At 35.4% G+C, this 18398-nt stretch overlaps 2 protein-coding genes across 5 annotated transcripts in view; one reads left to right on the top strand and one right to left on the bottom strand.

Moving 5' to 3' along the window:
- Nucleotides 1–7185, bottom strand: part of rasa3 (RAS p21 protein activator 3) — a 55243-nt gene extending 48058 nt beyond the window's left edge. For both annotated transcript variants that reach the window (XM_058775199.1, XM_058775209.1), the window contains exon 1: nucleotides 7025–7185. In XM_058775199.1, coding sequence (XP_058631182.1) covers nucleotides 7025–7079 — 55 coding nt within the window. In that variant the 5' untranslated portion in view covers nucleotides 7080–7185. The remainder of the gene's footprint in view (nucleotides 1–7024) is intronic.
- A 5371-nt stretch (nucleotides 7186–12556) lies between these two features.
- tpp2 (tripeptidyl peptidase 2) overlaps nucleotides 12557–18398 on the top strand; it is a 33562-nt gene continuing 27720 nt past the window's right edge. For all 3 annotated transcript variants that reach the window (XM_058774590.1, XM_058774580.1, XM_058774572.1), the window contains exons 1-7: nucleotides 12557–12809; nucleotides 13899–14027; nucleotides 15058–15153; nucleotides 15260–15364; nucleotides 15476–15600; nucleotides 16357–16520; nucleotides 17034–17188. In XM_058774590.1, coding sequence (XP_058630573.1) covers nucleotides 12645–12809; nucleotides 13899–14027; nucleotides 15058–15153; nucleotides 15260–15364; nucleotides 15476–15600; nucleotides 16357–16520; nucleotides 17034–17188 — 939 coding nt within the window. In that variant the 5' untranslated portion in view covers nucleotides 12557–12644. The remainder of the gene's footprint in view (nucleotides 12810–13898; nucleotides 14028–15057; nucleotides 15154–15259; nucleotides 15365–15475; nucleotides 15601–16356; nucleotides 16521–17033; nucleotides 17189–18398) is intronic.

Here is an 18398-nt window from a genome sequence, read left to right as displayed (position 1 = left end):
TTGTTTCTGAAAAAGTTATTGCATTCTGATGAAAGATTATCAAGATGTTTTCCTGTAGAATAGAGTCAGTTACGGCTTCATGATTTGGGTAAAAAGTTTAACTGTGATTTTTCTGATTAAAATTGCAAATCAAAGCTACTGGTTTGCTGTACTTATTTGTAGAGTTGCACAATTTGGCCAAAAATGTATGATTGTATATCAATACAAACAATTATAATAATATCAAATAAAAATATTGAAATAAAACATGAAATATAACTATAGTAATATTTCACTGGAAAATAAAACATAATAATAATAATAATAATATAAATATTATTACTGTTATTGATGATAATGATATCAAATAAAATATATTTTTAATTAATATTACTGTTGTAATATCTCACTGGAAAATAAAACATTAAGTATTTAAGAAAAATAATAAAATAATTATTATTGATAATAAAATCAAATAAAAATATTAAAAGAATAAATATTGTAATATTTCACTGTAAAATGAAACAAGCCTTTAAGAAAAATCATTATTAATCTAAATAAAATCAAATAAAATATATTTTTAAATGAAATATTGTAATATTTCACTGTACAATAAAACAACAAGACAAGAAATAATAATATATTATTAAAGATTTTATATTATATATAATATTATTATTATTATTATTATTAATAATAGTAATAATAATAACAAATAGAAATATATTAAAAATAAGAAATAGTAATATTGTAATTTCCTTGTAAAATAAAACATCAAGTATTTAAGAAAATATAATAATACAATTTTATATTAAAATATTATTGACAACACCAACATTTATGGTTGTTTTAGTTTCAATTATAATAATAGTTTCGGAAGACGGTTTATGCATGTTGCGTTTCCATATGCATAGATTAATCATGCAGCTCTAACATTAATCCTTCACTATAAGATCATGACCATGAATTAAGAGAGTAAACACAGTCACAGATGATTTGAAATGTGAGTGAAAGAAGGAAACAGCAACACAAATTCATGATTCATCACATGACCGTCAAAGACGGTGAACTTCCATCTGGTTTGCATTATCCCGCTGCTTCCCAGGAATATGGAAAAACAAGCAGCTTTGCAGCTCATTCGGCCAAATCAGGAAGTGATCTGGAGCAGTTTCCTGTTTCCTCTTCGTTCCCTCTTTCAGAAGCTCCTGACCCCTGAAAGTCAGACAGCATTTCCTTTAGACACGAGCTCGGTCAGGAAACTCCATATAAGTATGAGAGCCTCCGCTTCCTTCCGTCAACACTTCGGCCTGATCTTAGTCTGCTAACCGTGACACTACTGCTCACAGAAGCGCTCCACAAACACCCATAATGCACTGTGCACAAGAGACGTCAGGATTCACCACTTCAGCATTTGTGACACATGCTGTCAAAATGACTCGGAATGAAAAAAATTATTTTCACATTGTTCGTTAAAATATCTTCACAATGATATTTGTGACCTTGGAGCACAAAAGCAGTCATAAGCAGCACAGGTATATTTGTAGCAATAGCCAACAACAATACATTGTATGGGTCAAAAATATCAATTTTTCTTTCATGCCAAAAATCATTAGAATATTATGCACTTATACGCTTATTTATCTAACACACATACTTAGTCTACATTTCAATTTGCACATAATATACTTGTACATACAACTGTCAATTAGTATATTTTTATTCCTTATTTACTTGTTCTATTTTTTTATTCTTTTTTTTTATTATCTGTGTTTTTGTTCTGTCGCTGTCATTCTGTTGCACTGTGGAAGCTTCTGTCACGAAAACAAATTCCTCGCATGTGTAAACATACCTGGCAATAAAAGCTCATTCTGATTCTGATTAACATTGAGACAGATCTATATTAAGACCTATTGTAATGCATGGATCTAATATAATGTTACACATCAGATTTTTCCCCAAATATTAACTAAACGTTCATGTAAGACGTAACAGATTATGTTTGTGTGAATCTCTCCAAGACATATTTCGCAATAATGTTCTTTATAATGCGTCTTATGCATGTGCTTTGCAAATGTCAGTGAGCGACCAAAACTGACATTTTTCACTTCTTGTGCCTGTAGCTCAAAATTAGACCGTGCACATTCACACTCATTTTGCCAGCACGGGTCACATTTAAACACGATCTGACCTGCAGAAAAATCTCTTTACTGTCTATGAACAGTGTGCATGTGACTTAAATAATAACTTGGAGCAATGCAATGCAGCTGCGATGTTCGGCTGGTCAGTTTCACTGTAAGTCAGTCATTCCTGAAGAGTGAAACACTGACACTTCCACAACATTGATCTGCTTGTTTGAGCAACAGGTTAACCTCAGACTCAACCAATTATGTGAGTTTGGGGCGGGGCTATCTGACTGACTGACCAATGACAGATGGGTGTTTGGAAACATGTTTGGAAACAGCTGTTATAGAGCACAACAGATGAAAAAAAACCCCACTCATTTTCACCATTGGGGAATTGATTTTTAACAATAACTCATGAAGACAAACCTACCATGAGCTATGAAAATGTTATGAGGATGTATTTGCTTCAGCTGAAGCCATCAGCCCACATTATTTCAACCTATTGTGTCTAACACAGGAATTCCTGATGAAAAACTACATTACTCATGATTTTATATATACATACATATATATATATATATATATATATATATATATATATATATGCAGGGTTGCCAGGTTTGTATAAAAACCAGCCCAAAGACCAATCAAAAAAAGGCCTAAGCAAGCCCAATGACCCTATCCAAATATCAAAACTCAACATATGCCAATCTCACACCTAAAATATATATTTCACAGTCACCGTTATGCATAGTACACAATTTCAACTTGAAAATCTCAAGCTCAAAGCCCCCCTCACCTCACAAAACTCATAATCTAACACAGTTTTATCATTGGTAGAAAGTAAAATATACGCATTTCAGTCAATTACAATTTATGCGATAAGTCAAACCTTTAAACCGGGGGGGAAAAAATCCATTTACAAGCAGCTCAATTACAGGGGAAAACAGTGAACTTGGCAACACTGAGTGAGCTTGAGAGAGAGAGATAAATGTGACCCTGGACCACAAAACCAGTCTTAAGTCGCTGAGGTATATTTGTAGCAATAGCCAACAATACATTGTCTGGGTCAAAATTATCCATTTTTATTTTATGCCAAAAATCATTAGGATATTAAGTTAAGATCATGTTCCATGAAGATATTTAGTGAATTTCCTACCATAAATATATCAAAACTTAACTTTTGATCAGTAATATGCATTGCTAAGAACTTAATTTGAACAACTTTAAAGGTGATTTTCTCAATATTTAGATTTTTTTGCACCCTCAGATTCCAGATTTTCAAATAGTTGTATCTCAGACAAATATTGTCCGATCCTAACAAACCATACATCAATGGAAAGCTGATTTACTAGTTTCTCCGTCAAATTTAATTGGATGTCATTTGAAATGTTTCATGGGATTTTATTTCTTGCCCTCATTAAAGCCATTACGTTCTTTTATCTTTGAACTGATTAACTGACTCATTTTTGTTCATTTTCAGAATTTTGTCATTCATTAGCAACATTGATAGATATCAGTAGTATCGGCCTAAACAAAACTCTTATCATCAACCACCAACTACCATCCAGATATTTATTTAACATGCTAAACATGTTAACATCGGATGCTCTCGCAGAACGGATGCAATTCTCCAGCCAATACAACTACAACAGCATTGAAAGAAAGCAAAAAGCATTCATCAGTCAAGGACAACGACATAATGCAACAGTTGACTAGCAGAGAGAGACGTTACTGTACATCTGCCCAACCTACTGTACACCAGACTTTCTGTAAAGCAGGGTGTGACGGCCAATAACATCTACCACAGACGAGATTTCTCTCAAAGATCTCGCTGGATCCTCTGCTGTTTGAAGGTGCGTGACGTGGAGCGCCGAACCGAGGCTACTTCTCCAAACCATGTGCAATTCTGTCAAACGCTGGTGAAGCAATGGGGTTAAAAATACCCAAACTGCCACACAGGGACGTGAAGGTGTTAGGAAACAACACTCGCAATCACGAATCAAGCACGTGTTCCCATGTATCTATCAATCTAATACCATCACTGTTGCTTATAAGTGTTGATGGAAGTCTAATAACAATTCCCTGGAAGAAGAGATTTTATGGGAATATCCTGGTAAAATAAAGGATAAATAAAAAATAAAAATAATAACAAACACATTTTATTCATCAAAAGTGGAGAATAACTCAATTGCACATTTGTTACTGACTTCGTAAACAAATACGTTGAATCCTCAATTTACCATGGTAACCAGAGTTCCTGCCAAAATACCATAGTATTAGGGTTAACGTTTATTAAAATATTAGATCTTCTTCAAACACCATCAAAGCACACTGTAAAACCCGATAAGTTAAGAATACTCAAAACATTTGAGTAAACAAACTCAATTTTTTTTAAGTTAGTAGAGCTAAAAAAAATTATGACAAGTGGGGCAATGGGAACCAAGCCAAGCCTCGTTTCCATGATCCCACCCCACTCATCACAAAGATAATTATATACAACATGCTTCCATAAACAACACATTCATTCAGATCTTTATAGTTAAGTGCTAATTAGCAACAGCACACTGGCACATGCTAATGTAAAAGACTCACAACACTTGCATGTAAAAAGTTAAACCACATACAGTATACATAGTCTTTAAGTTTTGCTGTCCATCCTCAACCTAACCACAGGCTCTACTCTTCACCAAAATTGTAACACTACAAAACCAACATAACAGAAACCTAACATAACACAACATTTAAGTACTAACTTATGTCTCTCTATGTTAATCATTGTGCAAAAACTCACAAAATAACACTTAATTCCTACATTTATTTTCCTTGTTGTCTGATGCAAAGCATGCTGGGAACTAGAAAACGCAATCATTTTAAGTTCACCTTACTACAACAACATTTTGAGTTTACAGAACTTATTTCAATTAAGTCCAATGAACTTTCATTATTATTTGAGTGAAATTAACTCATTTCATTTCACTGTTCGGTTTTACAGTGCACCATGCAATGCCATCACTTTACCATGGTATTGCCACAGTGGAGTTCTTTGTGTGTTCATAATAATAGCAGTGTTATTAAGTGTTTATAATAATAACAAACACATTTTATTCATCTAAAATCCAGAATAACTTGATTGCTGCACTTAAAAACATAAAAGCCTGAGGAATTCCTGCCAAAATACTATAGTGCTAACATAATATGAAAGTACGGTTTGTAATTGAAAATTACTGTTTTTTTATTAGTTTGTTGTTTATCTTTTTTAATAAAAGCAGCTGTTAATAAACCAGTTATTACAACAAAATTGCATTGTGGATTTTGTTGTGTTTGTAATTTTTAGTAGTAGATTGATTTTTAAATATGCTGATTTATTATTTTTTATATCAGTTGTAGTTTAATACATGAATTTAAATGAAATGTTGAATTTTATTTTATAACAAAAAGATTTTTCTGTTTTAGTTTTAGTTAACTATAATAATCCTGATATGGGTCAGTGATTCTACACATTATTTATGAACTCATCTTTGCCTAACAGTATTGAAAAAGTTGTTTTCTTAATGAAAATCGGGTAATGTGTTATTTGAAGCCTTTGCATAATAAAGGTATTCATAATGTATGTTATAATGCATTATATCTTTACTTAAACAATTGTAATGTATTATAATATTTGCAGATTCCTGTTACATCTGAAATTGGTTGTTTGTCATGTCAATGCATTAAACTTAAGGTGTGTTCAATGCATACTTAAGTATTATAATGTTTCATAACAGTGGTTACATTATGAGGTGCATTACAAGGCATAATTAATGCATTAAAATACTTTTATGGTGCATTATATATTAAGGCTTAAAGTTTTAGATTAGATTAAACTTTATTACCGTTGTGCAGAGTACAAGCACAGAGCTAATGAGATGCAGCAAAGTGTTACCGAAAGCAGTTACACAACCTCATATAAATGTGTTCAGCTGCACTGTGGTACATATGGAAATATGGAAGAGACTGACGCTCAGAGCCAAACATGTTCCCGGGTGTAGCACGGAGCGCGTTTACTGTGCCTTACAGAGATTAGATTAGACCTGCAGGACTCTGTCTGTGTGTGTGTGTGTGTGTGTGTGTGTGTGTGTGTGTTCTGCTTTAATCTGAGTCAAATAACAACTCAATGACAGCAGCAAACACACACTCACCTCATGCATGAGACCCGTGTGCATCTGAGGAACAGAAGAAGAACATCACACACACAAATGCACAATTTCAAATGTCAAGCACACTCAAACAGAAATTGAAAGAGACAAACACAAAGAGCATCTTCCCAGTGTTTATCATGTTTACATCAGTCAAACCACAAGCCAGCAGTCAAACTGAGAACACACAACACATGCCTGTCAGTCTGTCCAGGAAGAAAATCACATGCATTTCTGTTCGAGTCGGAAAGAATGATTTCATCAGCATGTTGTACTTGTTGCAATGCCTGTATAAATGATTTCAGATGCAGAACACACTGAAAAAAACAGCCAGTATCGTTTATGAGTCCAGAGCTAAAAATGCTCTGCAGCTTCTAAACCTCCACAGCCGGAGTGAAACACACCAATCTGTGTCTATATGAGGAAGAACACCTTTAAGACACGATTATAACGATCTGAGGGCAGATATTGTTGTTTTCGCGCATCTGGATGTGAAGCTATTTGAGGCTCACTGAGCTGAGGCGCCATTCAAACACATAATATGAGATTATTTACCATGTAATACGAAGAAATTGCCTCATATATATCCGCGTTAATAGCTAAATGACAAAATTACGTATTTATTTGTGTATATTTGTATAAATATCCACAAATTCTCACAATAGACAGTGAGAATTCACCGTGTGATTTCAGTCAGAATACGGAACGCGGTCAGGCGCATTATTAACGCGCTCCAAAACTCACCGATTTTTATTTTGACACTCTGGAAAACCCGAAGACCTTCCTCTTCGACCGCCATGCTTGCAGCTCCAGCTCTTTTGCCGTTTTCCGTTCGTTATCCGCCACTCTTTCTCTCCGTATTCCAGCGCGAACGGTGACTCACCGGACTGACCAGAGCGCGGCGAACGCACAGCTCAAACGCGACCGTTTTTCTGGGGGGGAGGGGCCTGGGAATAGCTTCTCGCGTGCTGATTGGATGACAGCGCGGGTGCGTCATGAAGTGGGAGGGGACTATCACGTTACACCTCGTCTACAGCGAAAGCGTTGCGTCAAAATCGCGTCGCGTTGATTGCAAGATGTTCCCAAATTAGTCATCCTAAACAGCAGCATTAGTAATAGCACAGTTGAATGCCATTATACACACTTTAGCTTTCCCCCAAAAAACAACTATTGTTTTATATTTTGCAGTTATTTTTGAACCACAGTCACTATATATGTCATGTAATCTGTACCAAATGTGACCCTGCACCACAAAACCAGTCATTAAGGTCCAGTTTTGGAAATTGAGATTTATTATCATTATCTGAAAGCTGAATAACTAATCTTTCCATAGATGTATGGTTTGTTAGGATCGGACAATATTTGTCTGAAATACAACTATTTATAAATCTGGAATCTGAGGGAGCAAAAAAATCAAAATATTGAGAAAATCACCTTTAAAGTTGTTCAAATGAAGTTCTTAGCAATGCATATTACTAATCAAAAATGAAGTTTTGATATATTTATGGTAGGAAATTTAAAAATATCTTCATGGAACATGATCTTTACTTAATATCCTAATGATTTTTGGCATAAAAGAAAATGTATAATTTTGACCCATACAATGTATTGTTGGCTATTGCTACAAATATACCTGTGCTGCTTATGACTGCTTTTGTGCTCCAGGGACACAAATTAGCCAACTTGCATCGTTTTTATGTAAACACCATAATGCTGTGTGCACTTCTCTTCTTTTTAGATGCTCGCTGCACTTGAACTCTATATAATGACAATGAAGTTCAATGTAAAAATGTCTGGTTTTGAATATTTCTGAGACTTTTGCACCACTTCTGAGTTCTGCCCTCATCTGCTACTATAAATAACACAAGCATGGTTGGGACAAGAGTCATCCTCGCTCAAGGCGTAACCAAATATTCAACATTGAGGGTGGGGGAACAGCCGAATGCATTATGAAAACTCATATTAATCGACTAAAAAGTTGGCACTATAAAAAATAAGCATAGTTTCCGCCATTATAGCATAGTTATTATTGTTACTGTAAAATCATAATAAATGAAACATGTGGGATCTGCACAGTTGTCAAAACCATTGTTTTTTGAATAACACCACACCACATTCCCACTTTAATACCAGGCATTTTAGTGCATACCACAGTTACGTGCTAGATATGATCCTCATCAGATTTTACAGGCTCGCTGAAAATAAGCTTAAACACTGAATAAAGCAACATGGGAGCTATAATAACGTGAAGTGCAATCCACTGAAAGCTCATCTAGTGTGTTACCAGTCATTGAAATCTCATGTGGCTTGTGAAGAGAGAACAAGAGTGTAATTTAAACCAGATCTCATATCATACGTCCATTTAGGCAACAAACTGCAGATTTGTCCGTGAGCCTCTTACTGAAGGATCATGAAGTCCAGGGTGATGTTTTAATGACCCTGAAGCTGCTTGACAACTGTTGGGCCTCTATCATGTGGGCTTTGCTGGACTAATTGTTGGAGTTAAGCTCATTGAACTGTTTCCCTAATTTGCGCCGGATGCTTCATCCTTCCAGGACAGGCGGCGGTCTTTATCAGCAGTCTAAGAGAACGGTTTATTGTTGCCACACTGCTTCCATTAGCCACGGCTGTAGGTGCATGTCTGACCCTTTTAAAATAGCACCAGGGCTAATTGCATTGCTCCAATCCTGCGCGTCAGCATGCAACAGTCACTGCGAGGCGCTTCGAGAAAACAGGTGATGTCTGCATGAATGCAACTGATAGACTTCTGAACATGAGCACACTTTGACGCATATACAAAGCATGCTGAGACAAACAATACTTTATCACACAAGCACCAGCCGCATGCAAATTTCCCAGTGAAGGGAGTTTTACAGACACACGTAGGGCAGTGTCTAATGGGGGCAATGTAACTGTCTATTTGATGTTTTTATTTTAGTTAAAACAGCGCAGACTACGCCCTGTGGTAAACCACCAGGGTGTGTGTGTGTGTGTGTGTGTGTGTGTGTTCTGCTTTAAGAAGACCTGCTGAAATGTTAGATCAGTACTATGTTGTTTCTCTGTTGTATGGAAATATAAAGGAACATTTGCATTTTATAATTTAGCACACACTTCTATTTAAAGCACTCGTTTGTGTCTGTTAGGCCACATTTACACATGTCAAAAGCATCTTTATATTACATATTTTTGCTCAGTTTGGGTCTTTTCCTCTATATTACCACTATATCAGACTATACGACCATAAAAGCAAATCAACGTAAAACACATACACAAACTTTAGATTTTTTAGTATATTGTATTATTTAATATTTTCACAAAATTGTTCCATTGACATAGATTTTTTTTTTTTTTTTTTACTATTCTTTCATATGTCAGGCTTTATAGGGTTAAAATGCATTGACAATCTGCTCAGCACACATAAAAATAGTACGTTAATGGATAAGTCTTTGAATTTCTTCTGTTGCATGAAGTGATAAGGGAACATTTGCATTTATTAATTTAGCACATGAGCATGCACTCATCTGCTGTCTGATAGGTCAAAACTTATTGCATGCATATAAACGGCACATTTTTCACACCCAATTTGTGTCACTTTCGAATGTGGTGATCTGATACCAGATCATCTGCGCTACATCTAAGCACTCATATTTGCTTCTCTTCTATTTTTACATCATTGACAAAAACATTATTAAATATGCAAACGTCAGATGTGTGCACGAGGCCTCGCAGTGTCATCTGACTCTGTGTGCGGGTGTGAGGGACAGATCTTCGTTTTATAAACTGAGAGATGCTCAACAGTGTTTTAATTTCACTCACAAGTCAAAGAAACAATGGAGATGAACTGGAAATAGCTGTTGAGATCAGCACACACACACACACAGAAAATTACAGAGCTGGCACGTCTTGCTGCAGGCTGGTAAAGCTTCCCTGCGAACACTGGATTCAGAAAACAGAGATAGTATGTCCACATGGAGATTAACATGAGAAATAAAGCAGATCTCTCTAGATAGAATGAGGAGTGTTTCGTGTCCCTAATACAACACATCCAAATGAAATGCAGAAAACGCAGCAGTAAAATCCATATTCATAAAGCCTCCGTTGTTCTGCTTTAATATGTCTCCATAATCGCTTCTGTCCCAGATTCTCATACTACAGTACAGAAAACACAAGAAGTCATTATGTGCTACGTAGTTATTTTATTTCCCTTTCATTGAGAAATTCCTGTAATATGACTGCACTATTGTGCTGATTTGATACTTTGTAAGAATATTTTTCATGTCCTTCCTGTAAAAAAGGAGAAATCGCAAATGATATCTGTCATTTAACTGTACTGTTCTCCTAGACAGCAATGAGATTACAAATAGAGACGTTTGATAGACAAAATAGATAAAAATATAGAAAAAAAAAAACTCTCACTGTAATCTCACATGTGTCTCCTCAAGAGATCTCAGCAATGTCTCAAACTGTCAAATGTCATCAAATCTCTCATCAAATGCAACTATGTATATCCTCTTTACTTTTGAAAACAAGGCTATAGATAAACATTTAAAGGGACAGTTCACCCACAAAATGAGAATTCTGTTATCATTTACTCACGTTCGGTTTGTAACCACCCTGTATGAGTTTCTTTCTTCTGCTCAACACAAAAGATAATATTTTAAAGAATGTTGGTAACCAAACAGTTGCTGGTATCCACTGATTTCCATAGTATGGGGGAAAAAAATACTATGGTAGTCAATGGAAATCTGAGAAGATTCAAGACTGAAAAGCATCATCAAGTGCTAATCCTACATGTCCTTTCAGGTCTAAAATCATCTCAGGAGTTCAAAAACAATAAGGTTTCTTACATAAACATCTTCTCTGAGTCATTCACATTATTTCTCAGAAAAGAGTCCATGCTGGTGTCATAGAACACAATTAAACTCGATCATGTCGCAATCACCAGTCTTTTTTAGAGAAGTGTGCTTCTGAATGATTCGGCTGACCTTAAAACACAATGTGAATGCAGCTTGTGTTTAACACACTTCACATACACCATCAAAGCAGAACAAGCTCTTCAGCTCAGGACGGGTTTCTGGCGTTCCTCACTGCAGGTCAGCACAGGGCAGACAAATGAAAGCAGTATGTTGGACATCAACCCTTTCAATGAGCACCAATTATAATCTCAATGGGACAATATGTCCATCTAGTGGTTGAACTCATGCAGCCACACAACTCACGAGATGTTTAAAAGGAGAACTTCAGAATTGGAGGGTTTTGCTTTCATTTATTAAGTTTAGAAAAATCCACACTGTAGTTACTGTTACTATTGTGCATTACCATATACTAACTAAACGCTGCCAGATCACCATATTCACTGTAAGTCTATATGAATCAAATATTTCTAATGTTTATTAATGTCAATTTCACTATCACTGGCACATTTTCTGTTAACTATAGCAATTTTAGCGATATTAAAAGAATATATTACCCCAAAAATGAAAATTCTGTCTTGTATACTCACCTTCATGCCAATCTAGACTTCTATGCTGTTAAAAACATTATCAAGCTCCGAAAATGATTCATAACAATACGACTTGTGCGCTATATTCCCAATGTTCCGACAGTAGTACTTAATGAAGTACATATGTTAATATAACTGGAGTAATTTGAGTATGTAACAACGTTTTTGTGAACTATTCCTTTAAATATTTACATGCGTTCGTACTAAAACGGAACGTTCAACTAACGTTCTGGCAAGGTTCTCTCAAAGTTCCGAACAAACGTTCTTCCAGTAACGGTTATAGAAAGTTCATTTAGAGTTATCTGGTCTTTAATAATGTTCTCAAAACGTTATAGTGTCAAAAACATTATTTATACATTGTTCATTGGATGTTTTAATTCTGAAACATTTCAATTGGACGTTTGTTGAACGTTTTTCTTTTTTTAAATGTTACTTGTTGCAGAACTTTAAGAGAACATTCAAAAGTAACGATTTCATATTTTTTGCAAAATTACAAAAACTCCCCCTTGTTAATATTCACATTACCAAGAAAAACATTTTTGAATCATTTAAAAAACGGACGTTTAATGGTAACACTGGCAATACAGTAGAGAACGGCTTTTTGAATAATTGTATTAAGGTTATTAAAGTTATTCGAATATAAGGTTATACGTTATAAAATAAGTATTAAATATATAAATATTATGTGTGCAAGAATTATGTACTAAACCACAACGATACTGGGATGAAGTAGTGTATGTTTACGGTGACTGAGATTGAGTGGTACTGCACCTTTAAGAGAGTCGCTCGCCTGTCGCGCACATTGTGTAGATACCGGTTCGCCGCTGTCGTGTTGTGTTTTTATTCTCGCTCTGTACCGTAATGTCTGCTCATTCCGCCGAAGAGCCGTTCCCGTTCCACGGGCTGCTTCCGAAAAAAGAGACCGGCGCTGCTTCGTTCCTCACAAAATTCCCGGAGTACGATGGCCGAGGGGTGCTCATCGCGATCCTCGACACCGGGGTGGACCCAGGGGCCCCGGGCATGCAGGTAAATCGAGCCCGCGGCTGCGGTTAATCACTAGGCCGCAGTCGGTTTTCCTCCCGTTTAAGGGACCACAAATACTGGACATCCGGTGTCACAATTAAACAAAGAATCACTAACGTATACGAAACAAATCAAGCTGAATAAAGCTGTTAAAAACATAAACTACACGTTTGAAAGGACAAGCTGTGTCATCCTCCTCAATGGCTCAGACTTACAAAGGAGTACCATGGTAATACCACAGTTTCTTTGGACTACCATGGTATTTCTAAGCACCATTATATGACAAAATACCACGATAATTAAATACAGTAACCATTTACTCAATTAGATATCAAAGAACCATTGTATATGACAAAGGCTGTGTTTCAAAATCTAGCGAGCTCCCTACATAGACAGCAATACCAAAATGCTGTCTATATAGGGAGCTCATTAGATCTTAAGGCACAACTAGCTGTCAAACGATTAATTGCATCCAAATTAAAAGTTTTTGTTTACATAATATATGTGTGTGTACTGTGTATATTTATTATGTATATATAAATACACACATACAATATATATTTTGAAAATATTTACATGTATATAGTTATATTAATATAATTTATATTCTATAAACATGTTTTTAGAATATATACAGGCATGTGTGTGTGTATGTATATATATACACACATAGTACACACCTATATTATGTAAACAAAAACTTTTATTTTGGATGTGATTCATCATTTGGCAGCACTACTGTTTTGTGTGTTATAGTTAGTGTTAACTATGATGGTAGTGTTGTTATCTTGAGCTGTAAGTGGATCCAGCAGCTGTTTTGAGCTCTCACTCACCTGTCAGCGGTTATTCTACACTACTGAGGGGTTTGTGTGATGTATGTGTCTTGTTTCCGTCTGTCCATCATCGTTTTTAAAAGAAGAATGATCCTGTAATGCTCATATGGCAACACTTTGGATCATGTGAGCTGATTTGTGCACTTCAACACAGATCATTTATCATAAATATACAGCCAAACGCATCCCGCTGTGAATCTGATATGATTTGTCTGACTCCAGACTGATGCTGAACTGTATCTCATGCTCTTTCTTGTAGACTACGACAGACGGGAAGCCCAAGATCGTGGACATCATTGACACGACGGGCAGCGGCGATGTGAACATGTCCAGTGTGGTGGAGGTCAAAGACGGGCTTGTGACCGGACTGACCGGACGCTTGCTCAGAGTAAGAGAAGCGCTCTTTTAGATTAAGAGCGCTGTCATTCATCACAGTTCACGCAAGCTTTCAGATGCTCGGGTTACTTAAACTATATCTGTGTGAACAACAGCACAATAACACATTTGGGTCTCGTGTTTTACACTGAAATCAAGACCGAGAAAAGAAGAGACGATGTTTTGCATTTAGAAATTTCAGTCTGTTTCAGGACCATTATGATGTTTTCATTTGAACTTTTAATGCAAATATACTCTAAAGACACCTTTTGAAGAAGTTTTTGTCAACTGTAAATCAAAGCAAACTTGTATAGGTGTTATAAAACTTATCTTTCGTAGTATTTCAACTTGCTACTTGCCAGGGAAGCTGGCATGGCGTTAAAACGCAAACCAATCAATGCAAAAAATGTCATTCTCTCATTACTTTGCATTGTTTTACTTTTATTTTTTTTTTTTATTATTATTCTCAAAGGTGATTCTCATTTCCTAGTGCAATATTTTCTGAGGTGGAGCTGTATTTTAAATTATTTTAATTAATTTTAAATATATAATACAAAATGCATACAAAAATGGAATCATTGTAATTTTTTGTCATTTAAAAATATATTCCCTCATGCAATTATTTAAAAGAATTAGAAAATTATTTTTTTTTATTTTATTGAAGAATTCAAAAGAGCAAATACAGAACAATTTTCTTCCCGTCCCTACTTGTACAAAGTAAAAATGTATATGTATTTTTTTAATATATATATATATATGTATGTGTGTGTGTATACACAAAACAACAACAAAAAATCAGATTGATTCTCAGTCATCTGTATTTAATATTTATATAATATCAAATTGTATAAAGGGAGTCTACAACTTCTTAAACACATCTGCAATTAAGTAATAATACGTTTTAAAGCTATATTACTTTATACATGTGTAAAATATGAGTCAGACATGCTCTCCACAGTCTTTGTGAGATTCACTCCTCTATATTAATTTAATAACCAGACCGTAGCGTTTCAGTGGCACTAAAGGTTTCCGTGTCTCTTCAGGTTCCTGATGCTTGGGTGAATCCGTCTGGGAAGTATCACATCGGAATAAAGAACGGTTATGATTTTTTCCCTAAAGCTCTCAAAGAGAGAATACAGGTAACATGATTATTTGACAGCGCTGGTGTTATATGCTCATGTTGGTTCTAACAAATTACATGTTTTGACTTGTTTATTCATAATAACTCCATGTCTGGCGGCTCAGAAAGAGCGTAAGGAGAAGCTGTGGGATCCGGCACACAGAGCAGCTCTCGCTGAGGCCAGTCGCAGGATAGAAGAGTTTGACCAGTCTCACCCAAACCCATCACAGGTCAGACTGCATGCGTGAATAAAGATAAAACATGAGAAAATAAGATATTATCGTGTGATGCTTGCTGGTTGTTTTGCATGTTAAATAAAATAAATGTGTTTGTGTTGTCAGATGGAGAAGCTGCAGAAGGAGGAGCTACAGTGTCACGTGGAGCTGTTAGGGACCCTGGAGAAGAAGTACAGTGATCCAGGGCCGGTTTATGACTGTATATCGTGGCACGACGGCGTCACGTGGAGGTCAGAGCACTTCCAACTAAACCACCGGCTTTAAAGGAATAGTTCACCCAAAAATGAAAATGTATATGAGTTTGTTTCTTTAAATGCATCATTGCATCAGTGTCTCAGCAATGGATGCTCTGCAGTGAATGGGTGCCGTCAGAATGAGAGTCCAAACAGCTGATAAAAACATCACAATAATCCACACCACTCCAGTCCATCAGTTAACATCTGGAGAAGACAAAAGCTGAAACAAAAGATGTTTTTAACTCAAATATGAGTTCATAATCCATAATAACTCTTCCTGCAGTGAAAAAGTGTTCTGGTCTGAATCAGGAGAGAAATCTGCACAGATGCCAAAACAGTCCAGAACAGCTCTAAACAAATATGTGGCTGGATTTTGATGTGAGAGACAACAGCAGATGCACTTTTTCACTGCAGGAAGCGTTATTATGGATTATGAACTCTATGGTATTTGAGTTAAAATGTCTTAATGCTGGATTTGTTTCAGCTTTTGTCTTCTCCAGATGTTAACTGATGGACTGGAGTGCTGTGGATTATTGTGATGTTTTTATCAGACTCTCATTCTGACGGCACCCATTCACTGCAGAGCATCCATTGCTGAGACACTGATGCAGAGACACATTTCTACAAACCTGATGAAGAAACAAACTCAACCTAATCTCGGATGAACTGAGAGTGAGTGCATTTTCAGTGCATTATTAAGATGATTGTTTGTGTGTGTGTGTGTGTGTGTGTGTTTATGGTGTGTGTCAGGGCTGTGGTGGACACTTCTGAGAACGGAGACCTGTCGTCTTGCACCATCCTGAGCTCTTATCGAGAGAGACAGGAATATGCCACATTAGGATATGCCGAGATGCTCAATTACTCCATAAACATCTATGACGAGGGAAACACTCTGTGTATCGTCACCAGCGGAGGTGAGACTGATGATGTTAATAAAATGTGACCCTGCAGCACAAAAGCAGTCATAAGCAGCACAGCTATATTTGTAGCAATAGCCAACAATACATTGTATGGGTCAAAATTATACATTTCTCTTTTATGCCAAAAATCATTAGGATATTAAGATCATGTTCCATGAAGATATTTTGTACATTTCCTACCGTAAATATATCAACTTCATGTTTGATTAGTAATATGCATTTCTAAGAACTTAATTTGAACAACTTTAAAGGTGATTTTCTCAATATTTAGATTTTTTTGCACCCTCAGATTCCAGATTTTCAAATAGTTGTATCTCAGACAAATATTGTCCGATCATAACAAACCATACATCAATGGAAAGATTATTTATTCAGTGTTCAGATGATGTATAAATCCCAATATCAAAAAATTGACCCTTATGACTGGTTTTGTGGTCCAGGGTCACAAATGTATATTGTAAATGTATATCATTGAGAGGCTTTACGCTGATCAGCGTGCGTTTGCAGGAGCTCATGGGACGCATGTGGCCAGCATTGCAGCGGGTCACTTCCCCGATGAACCCGAGCGGAACGGAGTCGCTCCAGGAGCTCAGATCCTGGCTGTGAAGATCGGAGACACGCGCCTCAGCACAATGGAGACGGGAACCGGCCTCATACGAGCCGTAAGAGATCAACACTCACTCATTGACACAACATTTTAGGAACTACCGTATTGACCCGAATATAAGACGACCCCCCTTTTTCAAGATGTGCCTTTTGAAAAAAAGTTTCTTAAATTATTTTCATATTGCATATTTTTTCCTATTATAATTTTTGTTTTGAAAGTATGGTAAATCCTGGGAAAATGTACAAACAATCACATTTAAAATATATGCTTTTTTTTTATATACCATAAAAATAACAGGTAGCCCATCTGAATTATATAACATTTAGGCTATCCGTCTCATAGTAGTCTACCAAAATGTCATTATCAGTAGAAGTGAAATCTTATTGTAGCTTTCAAATCTGGGTACCGTCTTACATTTTAAAATCACTTACAGAGGAATTTGTTCCCATCAGGATAACATGCTGCTGTAAGCTTTTCTTTTTCTTTTGTTTTCACTCGCGATCTTCTAACATTATTATAACACGCATTACGTATTTCTTGGCACACTTGTTTTACACATATTTGGCGCCACCTATTGTTGTGGGTGTATTATTAATAATGTAATAATAATTAATTTAATTTATATAGCGCTTTTCTTATTGACATGTCAAAGTCTAGACTCTGAATATAAGATGACTGTTTTTTTTTTCAGATGTATTTCCAAGAAAAAAAACCCATTGTCTTATATTCGGGTCAATACGGTATTTAAACTCTTAAATCAGGGCTATTATAGGATTATTTATAAACTTTTATAACTTTTGTTTTTTACTCTTCAGGTTTCTTTGTAATTTTAATAATTTTTTTATTTTTATTTTTTTATTTTTTTTATTTTTTAAAAATACAGGTAAAAAAAAACCTTGAAATTATTTTCAGCTGCCAAAAGCAACATTTCTCATTCGTTTTTCATCTAATATTTCTGTTTTATTTTATTTCAGTTAATAAAACAATTGTTAATAGTTTTAGTTTACTATAATAACGCTTAAATCACACCAAAAATGCCTGAATGTCACTTACTAGATACAAAATATCAAATCAAGTGTTATTTTTTAGTATATGTTATAATTTATTTTATATAGTTTGGTACTGAGTGTTTTGAAAGGTGCCTATAAATAAACACTTTATGTATGTATGTATGTATGTATGTATTTATTTATTTGTATGGTTTTGATACATATCGAATTTAATGTCCAACAACAAATATTTTAACAAAACATAGATTTTAGTCC

This window comes from Onychostoma macrolepis, chromosome 01 (assembly GCF_012432095.1).
Source record: "Onychostoma macrolepis isolate SWU-2019 chromosome 01, ASM1243209v1, whole genome shotgun sequence".
Lineage (NCBI taxonomy): Eukaryota > Metazoa > Chordata > Actinopteri > Cypriniformes > Cyprinidae > Onychostoma > Onychostoma macrolepis.
This window is presented reverse-complemented; position numbering and strand designations above follow the sequence as displayed.